Source organism: Marmota marmota, unplaced genomic scaffold (genome assembly GCF_001458135.2).
Source record: "Marmota marmota marmota unplaced genomic scaffold, marMar, whole genome shotgun sequence".
NCBI lineage: Eukaryota > Metazoa > Chordata > Mammalia > Rodentia > Sciuridae > Marmota > Marmota marmota.
The window spans coordinates 25,382,659-25,402,621 of record NW_025999869.1 but is presented as its reverse complement, the minus strand read 5'-3'; the positions used below and the strand labels follow the sequence as shown (position 1 = coordinate 25,402,621).

At 50.0% G+C, this 19,963-nt stretch overlaps 1 protein-coding gene across 4 annotated transcripts in view; it reads right to left on the bottom strand.

The window, feature by feature from the left end:
• Positions 1 to 19,963, bottom strand: part of Jade2 (jade family PHD finger 2) — a 52,634-nt gene that overhangs the window by 29,909 nt on the left and 2,762 nt on the right. Inside the window, exons 2-4 of one of the 4 annotated variants that reach the window (XM_015492770.2) lie at positions 16,725 to 16,848; positions 11,731 to 11,788; positions 9,416 to 9,510 (exon numbers count right to left, since the gene is read on the bottom strand). In XM_015492770.2, the coding sequence (XP_015348256.1) occupies positions 9,416 to 9,510; positions 11,731 to 11,788 (153 nt within the window). In that variant the 5' untranslated portion in view covers positions 16,725 to 16,848. Of the gene's footprint in view, positions 1 to 9,415; positions 9,511 to 11,730; positions 11,789 to 14,365; positions 14,372 to 16,724; positions 16,849 to 19,963 lie in introns of those variants that run through there. The other 3 variants (XM_015492771.2, XM_048783769.1, XM_048783760.1) reach the window with 3 other exon arrangements.

The window sequence follows — 19,963 nt, the reverse complement described above, 5'->3', positions numbered from 1 at the left end:
CAGCCTGGAGAGTAACCATGTTATGAGTCAGGACCTCCAAGGTCCCACAAGAACAAGGACACTGTCTCCCGCCTTCAGTGGTGTTCTATACTACCACCCTCAGTGTGTGATGGGGTAGAAGAGGACAGTTGTCTTCTCTCTTCAATCTGTCCTCATTCCCTCAGGGCCAGCCAGCCCATGAGGCTACCTCAAAATGCTTTTGGATTTCTTGAGCACCTATCTACAGCTCACTCAGAGGGAAAACGGCTGTCCCCATTATTCTATTTGTTGTCCTCCACCTCCGTCCCAGAACCATCTCCAAACACATTCCCAGCTGGCTCTGGCAATGCCTCCAGACTCCATTGCCTAATCCCACTGTGGCCCCCCCCACAAAGCACTGCTGTGGAAGATGGTGGTGCCTCTAGATACCATATGACTTGCTCAGGTACCAACTTCCCTGGTAATCATCACTTGAGAATCACAAGTTAAAGAAGAACTTACATCAATGAGACAAGAGAAACCACTTCAAGGAGTATTCCAGTCCTAAATTCAACCTCCAAACCCGTCATGTCTATCATTATGCCTGGAGCAAAGTCAGCTCACTTGGCTTTCACCAGGCTCCTGACAAACCAATTCAGTGCTAACCTCTGCCTGCTGGGGGTGCACTCACCAGCTATATGAGCCCCACTGGAATCCAGAGCCATTACCACAAGGAAAAAACTAAATGGGTGCACGGATGGATCTGGAAGCAGCATCTTGCAGAATCTAATTAACATCTGCATCTAGCTAGAGAGGGCCCTGGCTTGAAAAAGGTCAAGTTTCCTGAAGACTCTATTTGCCAATATAATTTAATTGTTAAGGCTAACACCCTAACATTTAATTAGGGTGCCAGTGTGAAAAAATTAAAATCAGATTACGATTAAATGCTAATTAAACAGAAGATGGAATGTGGCTAAGATCTCACAGCCCTGATAATTTGCATATCTTATTAGCAAGCAGCAAGACAGCTAATATAAGAGCACACACTCAGGCGCTGAGTGCTTTTGGGGCTCCTTTCAGCAGCATCTCTTCAGGAATGGAAGGCTTACTCCAGGGAGGCCTCTGGGGACCCTTGGAGGCCCAGAGGGCTAGAGCTGAATTATTTCCCCAACCCCCCTCACCTCCACCCCCACATAGGACCTAGAGTGAGCTGACCTCAAAGTGACTCAAATTCAGAGAGATAAGCCTGGTTCTAACAAAGTTCTAAGTTTTTAAGTTCTTGTTTTTGGTACCAGGGATTGAAACCTGGGGCACCATACCACCACTGAGCCACATTCTCAGCCCTTTTTATGTTTTTTATTTTGAGATAAGGTCTTGTCAAATTGCTTATTAGGGCTTCGCCAAGTTGCTGGGGCTGAATTTGAACTTGCAATCCTCCTGCCTCAGCCTGGGAATATAGCACTCAGGTGACTGGACATTACTGGCCCTTTCAGACAGGACTCATGGGAAAAAACTAAATGGGTTTCCACAAGGAGGTCAGCTCTATGACTGTCAGCTATCAAGCAGAGACATGGCTGTGTGACAGACAGCTACTTGTAATTTTGACTTAGTAGTAGTTCCTAGACCAATCTGAGAGGTAGGTATTTTGGACTTGAGAAACCTGGAGAGTTAACCTACCCAAGGTTTACCTGTTGAAAGTGGCAAAAGGCCAGGCCAACACAACTCCGGAGCCATGCTGTACTTCCTTCCCCAAGGCCTCCAGCCACACCACCCCCCAAGCTATAGTCCAAAACCCTAGAATCAACCTTCAGCCAAATCAGGTGGATTCCCCAAGGGGAATATGCAAATCTGATGGTGTCCTTTCTAAGTTCCAAGCCCTTCAGGGGCTCTCCATTGTCTTCCCATAGCCCTCAGGCTGAAGTGCAAGTCTATAGTGGTCAAAGGCATCGAGCACTTATAATCTCCCAAGGGCTTTTTACACGGAAGTCTCCTTCTGAATCACTCTTCTCCCTCACTAAAGTGGGCCTGGCATGCTTCATCTTGAAGGTCTCCAGTTCAGCACAGGAAGCCCTGCCCAATATGAGGCTGGGTTCTGGATGTTGTTGGAATTCTCACAGCACCTGTATTGGAAGCTTCTGGTTTCCCGCCATGACTTCCCTACTAAGAAATGAAAGTATGGAAGTCTGGCTAGACCACAGTGCACATGGGGCTTGGCACATGCTAGGTGCAAACAAATATTGAAAAACTGGAGATGATTCCATGGATCAGCCACCTCTTCCTTGGGTGCTGCCCCAGGCTATAGCTGGGCAGCTGGGTACTCTGTTACCTTCCGTAGTAGCCTCTGTACATTACCTGACCACAAATATGGCAGCCAGTTTCTAACCTAAACATCTTATTATTTTGATATGCCAGGGGTTAGGCTTGGAAAAGAATAACAACTCTGAATAATTTATGTAAACTGAGTAAAGAATAAAATGGACACTGATGCACATATTGATGAATGGAATTCGTGATGTGGCACGGAAGTTGGAAGCTGGAAAACAAGCAATTTTCTTAGAACGTGAATGTTTACTACTTTTCTGTCTTTTGGCAGAAATCAACAAATTGTCTTTAAAGGTCTGCTGCCTAGCAACCAAGTTCTGCTAAGCTACTTGGGAAATACTAATTGTAACTTCTTCAAACAGTATGGAGGATGTTTAAAAGGCACAAACTCTAATTTAATAACCAACCTGGGTGCCAGGGGTGCCAATGCAGCCATACAGGAGGCCAAAGACCCTGCTCTGTGGTTACTTTTCCTGAGACTGAAGACCACAACCCCCACAAATCTACCTTTCTACACTTATTTCCCTAGGAAGAACTGAAAGCAGGTCACGTAAAAATGATCAGTGCAGCTGGGCACAGTGGCGAACGCCTATAATCCCAGCAGCTTGAGAGGCTGAGATAGGAGGACTGCAAGATAGAGGTCAGCCTCAGCCATTTATCAAGGCCCCAAGCAACTTACCAAGACCCTATGTCCAAATAGAAAGTAAAAAGGGCTGGGGATGTGGTTAAGTGTCCCAGTACCAAAACAAAACAAAAACAAAAAAAAGAAAAGAAAAGAAAGAAAGCCCAGTGGAGCTCAGTGGTGTCTGTGATCTCCTAAAGCAAACAACAGGCAACTTCCAATGTGCAGTGACACTCGGGTGGCACAGGTGAAGTTTTAGAACATTATGGTTGGTTCTGTGGCTGCTATTTGAAAAATTCATCCTGGAACCTTAGTTTTTTGCTTCCTTTCCTCATGGGCTGAATTACTGTGTCAGAGTCCTTTGGACTAAGAGGTGCCAAGGAAAGTTGATTTTTTGGTAACAGGGATTGAACCCAGGGCACTTAACCATATCCCCACATCCCCAGCCCTTTTTATTTTTTTTATTTTGAGGCAGGGTCTAGCTAAGTTGCTTAAGGCTTCACTAAATTGCTGAGGCTGACTTTGAACTCACGATCCTCCTGCCTCAGCCGCTTGAGTTGCTGGGATTATGGGCAGCACCACTGCACCTGGCAGGAAAGTTGGATTATTTGAGAAAAAGCTCTAGCATTTACCACAACTATGAAATAAAATTATCTTGGAATTATTTGTTTAATAGCAATCTCCTTTGATAACCAAGCAGCAGAAAAATACATTGCATGTGTCCCGTGTCTCTATTGCCTTTACTGTGCCTTTACTGTTACTTTGTGGTGCTGTGCTTGTGAGGGCTGGGGATATAGCTCAGTTGATAAAGTGCTTGCTTAGCATGCACAAGGCCCTGGGTTCAATCTCCAGCACCACAAAAAAAAAAAAAAAAAATTGCTTGTGAGTTGGCACAGTGACACATGCCTGTAATCCCAGCCACTAAGGAGGCTGAGGCAGAAGAATGGCAAGTTTGAGGACAACCTTGGCAACTTAGTGAGACCCTGCCTCAAAATAAAAAAGAAAAAGGGTTGGGGTCGTAGCTTAGTGGAAGAGTGCTCCTGGGTTCAGTCCTCAATACAGCATAAAAAGAAAACAGAAATGCTTATGGAATGAGTAAAGGAATGAATGAGTCCCAGGAGTAGCCTAAACAATGGCTAAAGGTTACAATTTCCTGTTTCTGAGGGTGGAGGTAGGAAATTGGCCCTGAAGGAATCTTCCAGACAGAACTCAGAAATTAGGCCTAGTTACTGTCCAAAGCCAATGGAAATGACTTTGGCCAGGACTGCCTATCTTTGACCTGTCCACATCAGGAGGGGCAACCTTTCATCCCCTAAGAAATGTTTAAGGGTCTCCCTCAAATAGCCAACCTCATTTGAAATCGCAGTTGTTTCCCGAGCACCCAACTTACCAGAAATTATAGTTAATAGTTAAGCCACGTCAAGTATTGTGCTGTTACCTAGCCTAATTCACATCACCCCCACTTTACAGGCATGAAGCCTAAGACTCAAGAGAGGTTAAACCACTTGTTTGAGGTCGACGCTGTCCTTTAACCACAGCAGTACTTACTGCCTACAAGCCAGCCAGAGAGTTTATCTGATAAAAGGTATCACAGCCAAGAGTAAACCTACACTTAAAATTAGGTATGAAATACCAGAGGAAGGCTCTGGGAATAGCCACCCTTTGTCCAGTCATGTTTCAAGCTACCACTAGGCTAAGTCAGTCAGATGCATTTAAAAAAAAGAAGGAAAAAAAAAAAAACCCACTCAACATCTCATTCTCTTATTTTCATGAGGATAACAGCACTTCCTGCTCTTAAAGAGAATTTATTACGCACATTTCTTTTGCAAGACAAGTCCCAGAGGCCAGGAGGCCTTTCCAGCTGGCGGGAGCAAACAATGTTCCCGACTACACTAGAAGTGGATTCCGCTCCCCCACTCCAGAGTTGAAACTCAGAAAGCAAGTGCTTGGCCCAGCAGAAAGAGCTGCCTATCCCGCAAGGTCAGGGTCACAAAGGAGCAGCAGCTGGTGGACTACAAATGTGACTCAAAGCCACAGGGGCTTTGGGGGAATTCTCTTGTTTTCTCTCTCAAGTTTGTGGACATTCTGCATATCACTAAAACACAGGCCATCCATGCTTTACTACAAACATCTGGGTAACACCTCTGTTCCTCTAAGAATGCTTCTTATTTATTCCTGTGCTTCTGAGCCCCAAGTCAATCTAGCCACCCCCACCTTCACCCCTCTCCTGGGGTAAGTCTTATCTTTAAAAGAATGAATCAAGCATGAGACCAACATATTTTGGAGGGATGTTCTTATATAGGAGCTTTGGAGGACACTAGGTCTCGGGGACACCAGGTCTCAGGGATACCCCTTTAGTGGTAGCAGAGGCTGTTTCACCTCTCTCCCAGTCCCTGTCCCTGAGGACAAGGAGCTGGGCGTCAGAGAAGAGCCAATGTGGAACAGGTAAAGATCCCACTTGTTCCCTCCAGGGACATACTAATTTGTCACCAGGGCCTACAAAAGAGCTGACAGTTGGACCCCAAGCCTTACTTCATCTTATACCTCCAACCCCTGGCCCCACTCACCTCTGGGACCTCCCCTGCTCCCAGTCTCCATGGGTCCCAGAAAAGACAGTCATATCAGCACAACAGAAATTCCATGGCAGGACAGGTTTGTTAGACTCCTAGATCTACAAACACCAATCCTCAGGCTAGAGACAAACAGTCACTTGACAAGGGTCACAGTGTTCCTCAGTGGCCAAGCAGGAGCCTTTTGGCAAAGCCAGCTGCACCACCTCTAACCGACACTTTCCTGTACAGCACCTGCATCCTGCAGGCAGCCAGAGGACAAGCTCCCCAGGGACAGGAGCTGTGCTTTCTGTGTCTCTGGCACAGGGCCGCACACTGAGCTAGGCCTCTTAGGCACTCCCTAGCTTGCTGATCTTAGCATCGGCAGTTCCCAGTTCCATGTCTCTGCCCACCAGATGACTTTCTGGGGACACTGGTTTCCTGAACACACAGTTTTCTACCTCAGGAGGGGAAATCCCCACTGTCTGGCTTGCCCTTCTGCCTGCTTCTCCGCCCAAGGCCTGGGGAAGACATAAACCGCAGGGCTGGCCTCCAGGTCTCTTCAAGAACTGTCCTTCACAGTCCTGGCTTGCCTCAGGCAGGGCAGAAACCAGTCAATCCCCCTAGCACCTGTGGAAAGAAAGGGGGCGGGGCTTTCAGCCCCTGCCCCCAGAAGCTTCTTGGGAAGAAGCCAGGAACTCCTGTCTTAGGCAAATGAGGGGAAAGTTTAAGATTGGAGTGCTCACTGTGGCTCACAGCAGGGTTTTTTGTTTTTTTAAACAAAAGCATGCGTACCTGGGGCCCCACCCCAGACTATTTAAATTAGAATTACCTAGGCAAAAAGTTGGAAGGAGGTCTGGTTTTAGTGTTTATGTATGATATGTCAAGATCATTGTATTGTCTTGAGCAACTAATAAAAAAAAAAAAAGACTTGTATATATTGAGAATTAATGTAAAAAAAAAAAAGAATAATATGCAATTCCTTGAGATGCTGCATCCCACAAAGGATTAGGCACCAACAATGACTACCTTATTTGGTGAGACAGGCCTGGCCAGAAACCCAAGGTTTTAGCAGAATTTACACAATAAAACCAGCCCCTAGGCCAGGTCAATCCCTTTCCCTCCTTCAGGATTTAAGCGCCAAGGGCCAAGGTCCAGATCTCTGTTACGATGGCATTCCACAGACAAGCAAAACAGAGCAAGCTGCAGGCTGAACCTTCTGGTTCAGCATACACACACACCCCTTTTTTTCAAAGCACAAGAGGGTCCTGGGGCAGACTTCAGACTTTGTGAGCTTCCACCAATAATCCTAACCCAACTTCCCAGGTAGCGCAGGGCCCTTTCTTTCAGGCATCCTTACCAAGGTCTGCATTCCCCTTTCCTTCCGGCTGAGGGAGAGACCACCCATTGGGTAAGGGCCAGATGGGAAGCTGGGCCTCATGGCCTCAGCCCTGTCCAGGGTCCTGACTCCTGGTCAGCCCTTTCTTCAGTCCTGGGGCACCTTGCTGGGTGTTAGGAGGACCTTTACCCTTGGTGGTGGTGGTGGGAGCAATGGAAAGGGCAGCCTCTGATATCATCATAGAGCACCCTGTCTCATCTAAACCCAATCTCAGCCACTTCACAGCAGCTGAGTTTACTATGTACCCACAGCTAGTGCAAATCTAAGACTGGAGTCCTCAAATCCCCCCATCACTGTCCAGATTTAAGAGACGAGGAGACCAAGTGAATGGAGACTTCCACAGCTCTGCAACCAGTTTCTATACCACACTCGTGACTCTGCAAGTGTTCCCAATAGGAACTTAAGCCTAACTGTGAGCACACAGTGTGACCAGCTTGACAGCTGCCCCGTAGGCATTGGGCAGTCGGGGCTCCCAAAACACCCTGCAGGCTGGGAAGACCATAGAGGCCTTCCCCTTGTGGCCCATTAAGAGAAAGAAGCAGCCCAGTGAGCAGATTTAGTGCAAATACTCTGCAGCCAAGTCCTGCTTTCCTCTCTGCCTTCTCATGAGCCAAATAATCTGGAAGCTTTCATTGATGGTTCCTTCTCTGTCTTGCAGAATTTATGCTGGGCACAACTCAACCTTTTCACTTAGAGACAAGGAAAACCTCAAAGGCTGCTCTCCAGCCTTCTGTGGGGAGGGAAAGCTTGTCCTTGGCCACAGTTCAAGGCCAGGAGGACTCCTCAGCCCTCCAGGAGCCCGGGGCTTGAAAGGGGGAGGTGCATCCCAGCAGAAATCAGGGCCACCTACAGAGGCTCCTGGTCTGGGACTTGGGCCTACGTGTAGCCAGTCTCTAGCAGGGCCCTTATCATGGTTCTACTCTATTTTTAGATACAAAGATTCTAGACTGGAAAACCCAAGAGGCAGGGGAATTTTCTGCCCCATGCAAATTGTTCTTTATTCTCAGCCTTCAGTAACACCTGTTTCCTCCCAGCCATGCCAGATCCTGGTGTAGGTGGCAGGCCTGCCACAGGGAGGCAGCTCCTCCACCCACCAGTGCCTGGAGGGGGCGGGGCAAGGGAAGAGACTGGCTGGAGCTTATCCAGGAATCAAATGAGCCCACCCCAGGGGTCCCCCACCCCACTTCGACCAGGGCTATTAAGAACAGTAACTAAGAGGATTCTCAGAAAAGCAGGTTCTCCAGTCCAAAACGGGCATGACGTTTCCTGCCTCCCAGAATCAAGAAGGCACATAGAGATGGCCACTATTTTGCTAATTCTTCCTTAGCAACTGGGGAGCCACAGTGGATCTTGAGACTGAGGGGAGATCTCCTACAACCCCAGGAGGCAGGACCCTCCCAAGGCCCCACCTGCCTTTGGCTCCCCTGGCTGCATGTAAGCACATTCCAACCTCCCATCCTGCATAAACCCCAGCAACTTTCCCCTCCTAAACAGCATTCCCAGAGATATCTCCATCCATCTCCACCCCAACACCCACAGGGCCATGGAAGGCCACCAGATTGGGGTGGCTGGAGAAAAGGTTTGGGAAGAACCCTAGGGTAAGGCAGTTCCGGGAGGCGGAGTCCTTTTTCAAAGGGAAGCCTCTGTGGGAGACCCCCCCAGGGGCTGGCTGAAGGCGGTGGCGCCTGAATTGCCCCGTAGTGGGGGAAAGGAGAGGAGAAAGGATGGCTTGGAAAGACACCTTCCCCCACACCAAACAAAGGGCACAGTGACAGAACTCTGGGCCTTCCCACCCTTGGTACTGTTAGCCCTGAAGTCTTCAAGTCTCCTCCCTGTGACCAGGGGAATCTTATTTTCCTTTATCTAAAATAGAATTCTCAGGAATCCAGCCCAGTCACCTCCCCACCTCAGCTTAGAGGGACCCTGTCTCAAACTAAAAGGGCTAAGGATGTAGCTCAGTGAGTAGAGCGTCCTGGTTCCAATTCCCACAAATCCCCACAAAAAGGTAGTGTTCACACTACTTCAACTTTCTGTGGGAAACTTCCCAGGTCAGAGCAAGGAAGGCAAGTGCAGGTGCATGTGAAATGATCCTAGGTAGATGGCTCCACACCAGCAAAATCTATGTCCCTTGGCTTGACCTCCAAAATGTCCCAAATCCTCTTGCTTTTTACTCCACTGCCACAACCCAGCTCTAAGCCACCAGTATTCCTTTCTCTCCTGAACAACTGCAAATGGTTTCCTTTCACAGCAGCCACTGGGACCTTTTATTAAAACATCAGGCTATGTTATAATCCTGTTTATGATCCTTGAAAGGCTTCCCTCTCAGATCAACAGGAACAGCTTTACAACAACCTAGGAGGCGTAGGTAAACTGGCCCCCTCATTCATTCCACCCAGTCACACTGGCCTCCCTTTGCAGAATGCTCAGGGCCCTGTGCCAGGAATGCCCCCCTCCCCTCCCCGGCCACATAGGCATGGTTCACTCTCTCACTCCCCACAGGTCTCAGTCTCCAGTCACCTCCCCACCTCACCTTCACCTTTCTCTGGGAAGCTTGCCACAACCCACCTCTGAGGGCTTCTTTTCGTTTTGCCGGGGCCAGCCCGACTTGGTGCTGCTGGGTAGTTTGGAGCATCTTGATGCTGATGTAGATGTAGCGTGACCTGTAGAGAAAGAATAGCCCATGAGAGAGACCAGCCCTGGAGGGCCAGGAACACAACCTGCCTGACAGGAAGCCCACAAGGAAAGCTCTGGGTTAAATTATCAGAGGGGGACCTCTGTCCCTGCTCTGGGCCTCAGCCTTTCCACTGTTGAATGGGGACATAAGCCCTCCACCAGTCACCTCCCATAAGGGGCTCTGTGCTAGCTTATCCTGTGACCCCAGACAAGTCCCTGCCTCTTTGGGACAGTGCTTCCTCCTCAGTCAAGGAGTGTTGGAACAAGCCTTTTGTGCTCTCTCTGGCTGGTTAGGAACATGATGCTACTCTGGGAAGATGCCCAGGTGTCTTCGGAGTAGGGCAGGGCAGCAGGAAGCAGTGATCCTCTGAAGTGGTCAGACCCAGAGACCATGAGGCTTGATACCTGATACAGCCTCTTAATAGCTTATCTCCATGGGCAAATGATTTGGTCCCCAGGATGGCACTATTAGGACTATTAGATGGTGCCTCATGGGAGAGCCTTAGGTCACTAGGGCCAATCAATCTTGGACTGAAATCTCCAAAACTGTAAGCTAAATAAACCTTTCCTTCTAGAAGTTAATTACGTCAAGTACTTCTAATAGTGAGGTGAAGCTAACACAGGGGTCTGAGATGAACTGTCTTTCAGGGTTGACTGATTTGCCTTTGAAGTCTTAGCACAGTCCCTGGCACACAGTGATAAACATGGGACTCTAATTACTATTAGGGTCTAAGGCCCTTGTTAAACTGTAGCACTGTGGTCTCCACCCCTGTGAGTCAGAAGAGCAACAAGAGGGGCCAGAGAGACCCAATGCTTTGGTTGAACAGAAACAGCCAACCACAGTGGGCACAGGAGCTGGTGGGGAAGCATTTAACCCCAGGCCTGGCCAACCCTGGTGCAGCTACAGGGCTCAGCTGTCCAGATGCCTGCCCTTGCAGGTGCCTGGCCCTCTCAAAGGGTTCCTCTGCCTACACCAAAGGTAGAAGCAGAGGACGTGGTTCTTGGTTCTACTGAGCCAGGCCACAGTAGTGTGTTGCAGCCACAGAAGGGCAGATGCTATAATCTGCTGCATAGGGGGATGGGCCAGCTTGAAACAAGGGTCAAGCCCAAAGGACAGTGAATGAGACCCTGCACACTGGAAAGGGACTGGAACCTGAATGACCATCCTAGTGCATCTATCCTTGGGCTCTTGGGGGCTGTGGAGCTTTGGGAACTAGGAGGGGCCTCGAAGATTCCATTAATCTATTTGCTAACCACAAAGGTTTGCATGAGAAATCAGGTCTAGAGGTAAAGAGCATCAGGCCTGGCCACCCTGCCAGTATGGCCTCTTTCTTAGCCTGGGCCTCCACCAAGGTGACAGCTGCTAGGTGGGATCTTCTTGTGAGTGTATCCCTCCAACCCATGGTAGATGGAACTCCTTACTCCAGGAGGCAGTGCCTGGCTTCCTGGGTTATCTGAGAGGAGCAGCCCATGACCTCAGACTGGAGAATGGCTCTGCCCTGGCATGAACCTCCTTCCCTTCTCTGCTCCAAACTTCAGAGGAGGCTCTTTAAACCCCATTATCTCCTTCACAACACAACTGCCCCACCAAGACACCCAAATGACACCCATCCTGAGCATAAGCCTGCAATTCTATTGCCAAGATCCCATGAAAGTTGGGTTTTTTCATTAATTTCTTTAGCCAATGTTTACTAAGCACCTACTATATGCCAGAATTAGAATCTGGGGAGTTAGAATTGGGGATACAGCACTGAGCAAGAAACAGGCCCTTTTATCTCTGGTTAGAAAATGATACTTATCTGATAATTATAATGAAGAGTGACAGGTTTTCTATCTGTGACGCAGGGACTTCCTAAAAGGGCCCTGATACCACAGCAAGGGCAAACAGAGGAACTTTTTCTTCTAGCAGTCAGAAGTAGCAAATGCAAAGGCCTCAAAGGGAGTTGATCTGCTCCAACCACAGCAAAACAAGTGAAGGTAAGACCTGAGGAGGAGGCGGGTAGCATGAAGGAGACAGGGGGCCCTGGAGGCCACAGTAAGGTGCAGGGACTATCTCAGGAGCAAAGGGATCTGACTTGATTTATGCTTTCATCAACATGCCCTGGATTGAGCTGAGACCACGAGGTGGACTCCTTCCACCCGGGCCTGTGGGCCTGATCATCATTCAAATTCTTCCCCTATAGGAGTTGTGAAATGGAAGGCCTTACTGTCACTAGTGTCCGAGTTGTCGCTGCTGATGGAGTATTTTCGCCTCTTCTCTTCCATCTGCAACAAAAGGAAGTCAGATCATTATATTCACGCAAGATTTGGAAAATCCTCAAACCTTTTAGTTAACCACCCCATTCTCTACCTCCCCACACTCCCTTCCATGCAGAGGAAGGAGAATGAGGCTCAGCCCTTCCTAGTGTCCTTCTCAGCCAGCCTCAACCTATCCCTACCCATCTGTAGAGGCCCAGCAGCTGGGACGATCAGAAGTCTGGCCAAAGAGGACAGAGGGAGAACTAAAAGGGTCAGCATCTCCAAACTGAACAGTGACCATAACCTGTCCAGTCCCAGCATCCACTCAGTGAAACTCAAGCCCATCAGAAAACCCATGCACACCACAGAGGCCTCCTGAGTGTCTCTGGCAATCCCACAGGGGGTGAGGAGATAGAGGAGAGGAAGCAAGACTGATTCTTTCATGAACACCAGCTATCTAAGCAAGGCACAAGCCAGCACTGAGGGCACAATCCTGAGAGTGGCAGCCAGCAGGATGAGGAAACAGGATGGGGGTAGGACCCTGAGATACAGACCAACCGTGACTGGCCCTGGGTGGGACTGCCCAACTCTCCTATCCCTCACTGTCCTCCCCAGATTAAAAATACAGACTCACTTTATCTTAATAGGAATACCTAACTTCAAGATACCAAGGGCAGCTCTTGCACACAGGCCTCAGGGTTGCCCTTATCTACAATATCTTGTGCTCTTGACAATCTACTGAGCTTTAGAGTTCTTAGCTCTGTTTGCAGGCGAGGCTCAGCATCTTGCCTGCTGGTAACTGGCTGAACTGAGATTTGAATACAGGTCTGATCCTGGAGCCACGTGAGCTATCCATGTGCAAACCATCAATTCTGCTTATTGGAAACCTTTTCTCATCCACTTCTTCCTCTTAATCCCGCAGAGCCCTGGGTGGCTTGATAACCTGCTCAGGGTGTCACTAATGCTCTGCGGCCCAAGTCTTCACATGAAGCGCAGGATCCAGCTTCACGTTCCACCCTGTCATACTCCTGTTAGTTATAAATGGCCTCATTGCTCACAGCCAAAGACAGGGAGGGAGTCTTTGTCTTCAGGAAGCATGGCCTGTGGCCCAGCCTATCTGTAAGCCAATTAGCCTCTCTACCCCTTCCTGGGGACCTATCTGTAACGGATGACCCACTGCCCTAACCCTAGTGATCCTACTAAGCCCAGGGGTGCCCCCTTCTTACTGCAGTCCTACAAAGACAGGGACCATTTACTTAGTAGGTGACTACCCAGATCTCTGTACCAGAATGACCCTTTTCCCTCGTACATGACCTTAGCTAGGAGCTTCTCTCCACCTCTGTGGAGAGAGGTGTCCTTCAACAGAATGGCAGGAAGGCTCAAATTGCTACTTGCTGCTCAGCTCCAAAGGTGCAAAGTGTTCTCCAGAAGGTGAGGGACCCAGGGATAGCTGGTAGTGCAAGCAGCAGGGATGCAGGAGGTAGCAATGACAAGGCCGCTAAGCACTTCTTGGGGCAGGAGAGAATGCTCTGGTGGGACCTTACTGAGCACTCCAAAGAGCCCTTAATTGCAGGTGAATATGATGACTGTCTTGCTTTTACAGATGAGGAAACAGAAGCACAGAGATGGGGTGACTTGGTCAAGAAGACAGTGCTTGTATTTGACACAGGAGACCAAGCTATTGTGACCTTCAGACTTCTTCGCCTCTATGCAGCAGAGAGCAAGCAGCCAAGCAACCACAGCTGCGACCCTCCATGTCCTCCAGGGTCTGTGTCAAGAGTGTAAAGGTGACTTTGACAGAACCCAGATGCTAGTCCACATCTTGTCCAGCCAGGCCCAGCCCTGCCACTGGTGGGGTAGAAGAGGGAAAGTGCTATAAATGCATCCACCTGAATCCTCCTGCAATCCTGTGCAGGAATTCCATTTCTTTTGTTTTTAGCAAAGAGAGTAGTAGCTCCAAACCAGGGGCTCCTACAGCATTAAAAAAAGCCGAAGCTGTGGGGGTTCAAGGTATTGCTCAATCAATGGTACAGCCTATGCTTAGCATGTGTTAAGACGCTGGGCTCCATCCCTAGGCCCATGGTGTGGGGAGCAGGAACTGTGGATTCAGGGGTGCTGAATTAAAATCCTAGCCGTATCACTCCTCAGGCCAGGAACTTTGGCAAAGACATAATTTCTAGGAGGTAAACTGGATCTAGATTTTCACAAAGATCTCCTGAATTTAAATGTTGGCAACATTTTAAATTTTTAAAACACTTTGAGAGGGCCAAACTAAACACATTCATGGGCCAGAATCAGTTAGCGAGGCAAAATGAGAGCAAAGTACAGCCCTTGGTACAGTGGGGCTGGAGCTCCATGCAGATGCTAGATATTAATACCATGGTAGCCTTAGACTAGGGTGGAGAATCCTGCCAGTGACCACCTGGGACCCCCTTGAACAGAAAGAGCAATGACACTATATATTATGAAGGGGCCCCCGGCAGACTTTTCTGATTGCCCACACCTGTCTCATAATGCTATGTCCTACTGCCCAAGGACCAACAGGCAGGTAGACCCACACCTCATCTAAGCCACCTCCCCATCTAACCTGTCCTTCATAAGAACATCTGAAGAGCATCTAGGGATTATTCTCCTGGTCGGGGCTGCCCCACTGGAGGCAGTTATTAGGGAACAGATTTTGTGGTAGCTTAATTGGAATAATAACTAGGCTTCAGAGTTCCCTGTTTTGTGAGTAAAGCTTCTTTCCTTTGAACTAAGTCCATGCCAAAGGCCTCCCTGCCTCAAGTGAGCCCCCGGTCACAGTGCCTACCAAAGCCTCAAATGAGTCCGGGCCCCTGTGAGCCAGCCCCACAAATCACCCTCTCCTTTATCTCAACAAAAGGGGCCGAGAGGACTCCATTTCCAAAGCTCAAACCTGAAGATGCAAAAGCAAGTAGTATGTGGAAGTGCCTTCACGTTGGCCTTTGGTTTTCTCTTTCTATTGGTCCCTCCAGCCTTCCCAAGAGCAAAGTCTGCTCTGGGAGATGACCTCAATATCACAAGGCACTTACTTTTTAGGGGCAAAACATGAAACCTAATCTATAAAGGACAGTCTAGAAAAGAAGCATCTCCTTTCCCTGCCATTCACAACTCCTACAGTACCCCCAAAAGTGACACAGGCTGGAAGCTGTCCTTCAGGACTGTGTGTGCCCTAGAGCACCTTCAAAGGGGCCCGGTCTCTCTGTGCATCTTCCACCCCACAGCCAAACCCTGGCAGGAACCATGGGCTCGCCCCCAGAATACACTTTTTCCCACCTTTATTATTACCACTCCCATCTAAACCCATCTTGAGTCTTGCCTGGACCTCTTGCTCATTCCCTAGCTTTCACCACTGTCCCCCCATAATCCAGGACTCCACACAGCAGCCAGAGTGATCTTTAAAAAGCATGAATCAGATCACAGCATGCCCCTACTGAAAATCTTTCAAAGGCTTCCTCCTGATCAAAGGACCATTTGCAAGCTCCTGACCACAAGAGCCTACACAATCTGGCTCCTGCCCACTTTGACAAGTTCACACTGACCATGATCCCCTTCCTCACCACTTTATAGCCACATGGGCCTCTTTTCATTTCCTCGAACAAGCCAAAGATTCCAGGCTTCGAGACCTGGCACAAGCTGTACCCTCTGTCTGGAATGTTTCATATGGTCTACGCATGTCTGACTCTTTACTCTCCAGGTTTGGGTTTAAGCATCACCTGTGTCACCCTATCTAAAGAACTTGACCATGTAGTCACTCAAGGTCTCCAGGGCAACCATCACAGTTGTGTTGGCTGAGCTACTTGTTGGCTGTCCTCCTTGTGAGTGTGTAAGGAGCATGTCTGTCTAGATCCCTGCAGGAGCCCCAGCAACCCCATCACACGGCAACCAGTTCATCATAGGGAGTGCTGAGTGTGCTCTAGTCCCCTTCGGAAGTGTCAGAACTACACAGCCCAGCTGGCCTGCCTGTGTCTTGCAGGAACAAACACCCCAGCCCAAGATTCCGTCCTATTTTCACAGCCTGCCTTCCCTGTCTTGACCTCACACATTTTCCACGAGGCTTTATTTGGTTGGGCTCCTGGCTAATGATCAATGTCAACTCAGTAATAGAGCAGCAATTTGGTGGCAGATGTTTTCTTGGCAGCCCTAGCTATTGGTCTTAGTGGGGGCCTCAGGTCTGGCCTTGGAACACCACCACCCAATGCCAGCCCCCTTTAAAGACTTCTCCGCAAATAAACTCAAATAAACACCCTGGGCCTCCATTAACGCCCTTCCAGCTGACCCTGGGAACAGTGGGCCTTTCAGGTCTGCTACTGCAGTCCTCCCTGGGCAGTTAAAACACCCCAATCTGGCCTCCGGCCTCTCCTCTCCAGGGGCCACTAGGCCTGCCCTGCCCGCCACCACACACAGCAGGATTTCGTCCTCCTCCTTAAAAAAAGGGGGAAAGGGCTTTCAAGCAGGCAGTTTACCATTCCAGACACAATCTTTCAAAGAGAAACAAAAACTCTCCCTGTCTGAGGCAGACCGCTAAGGCGTGTGTGTAATAAGATGCTAATACAATTTAATGATATTTCGGCTGGAAAACCTGTCCTCAGAGCCTCCTTGTGTCGGGAAGGCCAGACATTCAGAAAACAAGAGCTGCACACTTTTAAAACCGCTTGAAACGGGGGTCAGAGCCCCACTCTTTCCTATCTCTCATTAACTTTAATGCCTTCTAGGGGACAGTAAATTGCAGTTACAAAAATGATTTTGTGCACACGGGGTAGAGAGCTGCTGCCTGCAATCCTCAACCCTGCTTCTCCAAGGCAAGGGAAGCTCAAATCTTCTAACACCATCGCTGCCCACCTGCAATTCCAAGTGTCCTAGAGAGACCCAGCTTCCCTAAAATGTGCTGCTTACACCCACCCTCCAAAGAATGAAAGGGACTTTGCTTTTAGTACTTCCTCACCCTATTCTTCACCTCAGAAAGGACAAAGCTCCATTCCTTTGCTCCAGGATCTGGTTGCCCAGTGGCATCTGCAGGATCCTTCGGACCTCTTCTTTAGATAAGGGAGCTGGCTCTCTGGCCTAGCCTAAAGGTGAGAGAACAGGTCAAAGCTGCATTGAGACCCTGCCCAGGTCATTAGTAATAACAGTAAGAATGGCTAATGCTAATCAAGTGCTTACCACATGCCTAGCTTTGCGTTTTAGACTTTTTTTTCCCCAGTGTTGGGGCCTTGCACATGCTAGGCAAGCACTTTACCAGTTCTGGGCTGAGTCCTCCCCCACCCTCTTTTTTCTTTTTAGTACTGGGGAGTGAACCCAGGAGTGCTTTGTCACTGAGCTACATCTCCAACTCTTTTTATTTTTTTTATTTTGAGATAGGGTCTCACTAAATTGCTGAGGGTCATACTAAATGTCCAGGCTGGTCTCCTTGTGGCTCAGCCTTGGGAGTAGCTGAGTTGATGGGATTACAGGCCTGTGCATCTTAAGTCTTTTTGAACGGGATCCTCAACTGTTTCAATCCCATTGGCAGATGAAGAAACTGAGGCCCAGAACCATTATCAAAGCAGATGATCGGGGAGCCAGGGTTCAAATCTAGGCTGTGTAACTCCAGAGGGGATAATCCATCCCCAAAAGGTTAATGTGAATATATAGATCTCCAATTTGCAGAGTTTGGGTAGGGTTATTCTCTAGTACTGAGAGGAGGACGATCTAGAGCCCCAGGACCAACCTCCCTGGGGTCCTAAGTTTTTAGTTGGGACCTGCAGTTGTAAGCTTTTGAGCCACATGGGTGGGGGGGCTAAGTGGGGGGACATGGTAAGGCAGGGGTATCCTCTCCTCAATTCTGATCTATTAAAAAAACTGTCAGGTTCCCAAGCAACCTACTGCAAGGAAATCTCTGACCTGGGTAATGAGCATAAAGACAACCACCTCCCTATTAACAGAAACAATGGTTATAACCAGAACACCCTGCCCACAATCTCAAAGACGTAGCAGTCAGTGTCAGAAGCCTAACTTCAAGACTCCAAAGTGCATGTGGGGCCTGAGAAGCAGCAGTCCCTCCATCACCTGTCAATGAGAGCTAAGTGGATGGGATTTCCGACAGTCTCTTCCATGTATGTTACTGGCCATCTAACCAGGCAATTTAAGGAAAGGAAAAGCATGTTGGATAGGAAAACATTCTGGAAACATCTGCTTCATCCAGAGCCCAAACAACTCAGTCCTTAAACACTTCATCTCCAAAAGTGCTGGGAAGACCCTTGGTCAAACAGTTGCAAAACCAACATTCTCTGCTTGAGGTGAGGAGTTCCCTCTGAGAGGCATTTGCTGGGGAACTAAATGCTTTTCCACTCAAAACAACAGCCAGCAGCACTTGGGACAACTGAGAAGGCTCCAGATCAAACAAGCTTTCCTTTTTTTTCCCCCTACCATGCTAACTTTCTCAATAAATTATTCGCCCACTTCGGATCAAAGCCTGTTTTTGCAGCCTGTGACCTAAAAAGCAAATAGCATCGCTTAAACATGAAAGCCCTCCTCCCTGCCTGGGTCAGCTTTATTACTCATTCCTTCCCCCCTTACAGTTATTCTGTTGTTATTTTCCTCCTCTGCTTGGTAGATCTCCCTGCGAGTCCCAACCCGCCTGAAGAAGACAAGAGGGATAGTGCATTCGTTTGGGGCCCTAAGGTGAGAAAGGAAGTCAGGGTACCGGAGAACCCAGCACTCTGGGAACCCAGGAAACAGGGCCAGGCCCGGTTGGCAGATCTCTGCCTGGCCCTTTTGCCAAATGTCCTACTGGGAATTTTACCAGTGAAAAAGGGAGTCAGTGCCACTCTGGAAGGAGGGGCCAGGAGATCCTACCACCTCCCAAGGCCGCGGACTAGATTTGCAAACATAAAAGTTTAGGGATTATCCAGTTTATCTGGGCTCAGGGGTCCTCTTTCTTTCAATGAAGGGGCTCAGACCCTTCTAGATCCTTTGGCACTGCTCTGGATACAAACATGACCCCTCTTGATGACCCCCTACAAACTGCCTCTGGATAAAACTTTGTGCCTTGGAACCGTAAAAGACCAGCCGGGGTGCTATATGCAGGGGTGTGGTTTAGAAATCTGCAGAGACCAAGGATGCGGGTTGCAAACTGCCTTTGGCAAAAGAAAGCTGGCGCCCCTCCCCCTCCCCCAGCACGAGGTTGGCGGCCAAGCCGGTAAAAAAAAGTGCCCCGGCCCGGCGGCAGTGGCTAAGGGGATTAGAAGGGGGCTTGTGCGCGCCTCTAGCCCGCCCCTGGAGGCAGTACGCGGGACCGCAGGCTGGAGGCGCGCCGGCGTGATTCCGACCGCGGGAGCCTGGAGGAGGAGCCGGAGGTAGCTGCGGGGTGCTCCAGCCCAGGCGAAGGAAGGGCAAGAGGCGGTTCGGACCCGGGGCGGCGCCGGGCGGTGGGTGGGCTTGTCGCCCCTGGCGGGGGAGGGGTCTAGAAGACTCCGGGTAGGGCACTAGAGACCCAGAGGTGGGGGTTGGGGAGGGAGAGCGGGGCAGCGGTGTGTAGTAGGGGACAGGGTTGGGGGGGGCTGGGCCTCTGGAAGCTAGAGTGAAGGCTTCCTGCCTGTCTCACAGACATCCTCATCCTCCGGCGGAACAGCTCCGAATGGCCAAGCTGACCCCCTCTCATCCCTTGGCCTGAGAAGGGGTGCCTCAAGACCCAGGGATGGGCGGGAAGGGACCATGGGGAGCCACAAGTCTGCACCCAGGCGGGGAGAAGGCGGGAGGGAGCCGCTCCGCAGGCGCAGGCGAGTGGGTGGGAAGGAGGGAGGGAGAGGGAGGAAGGAGGTGAGGCCGGGAAGATGCCACTGCCGGGGGCGGGGCGGGGCCGGGGATCCGGCGGAGGGACTGCAGCAGTGCTCGGTGGGGGCGGGGGCTGCAATGTCGCTCATTTGGGGGTCAGGTGTGTGCATCCCAGCCAGGGTCTGCTGCCAGTCAGCACCTTCCCCATATCACCCAGGGCCTAAGGGCGGAGGCGGAGGGCAGGGGACTGCGGAGCTGTCCCTGGAGCGGGACGCGAACCGGCAGAGTTGGGAGAAGGTAAACAAGGGCCACGCCCCCTGCCGTCGCCCCGCGGGCGCGCACCCGCCGCTCCGGCCGCCGCCGGTACATTTCCACTCTCCCAGCGCTTCTCCCCCGCCGGACTCCCGCGCAGCCCTGGGGGTGGGGGGG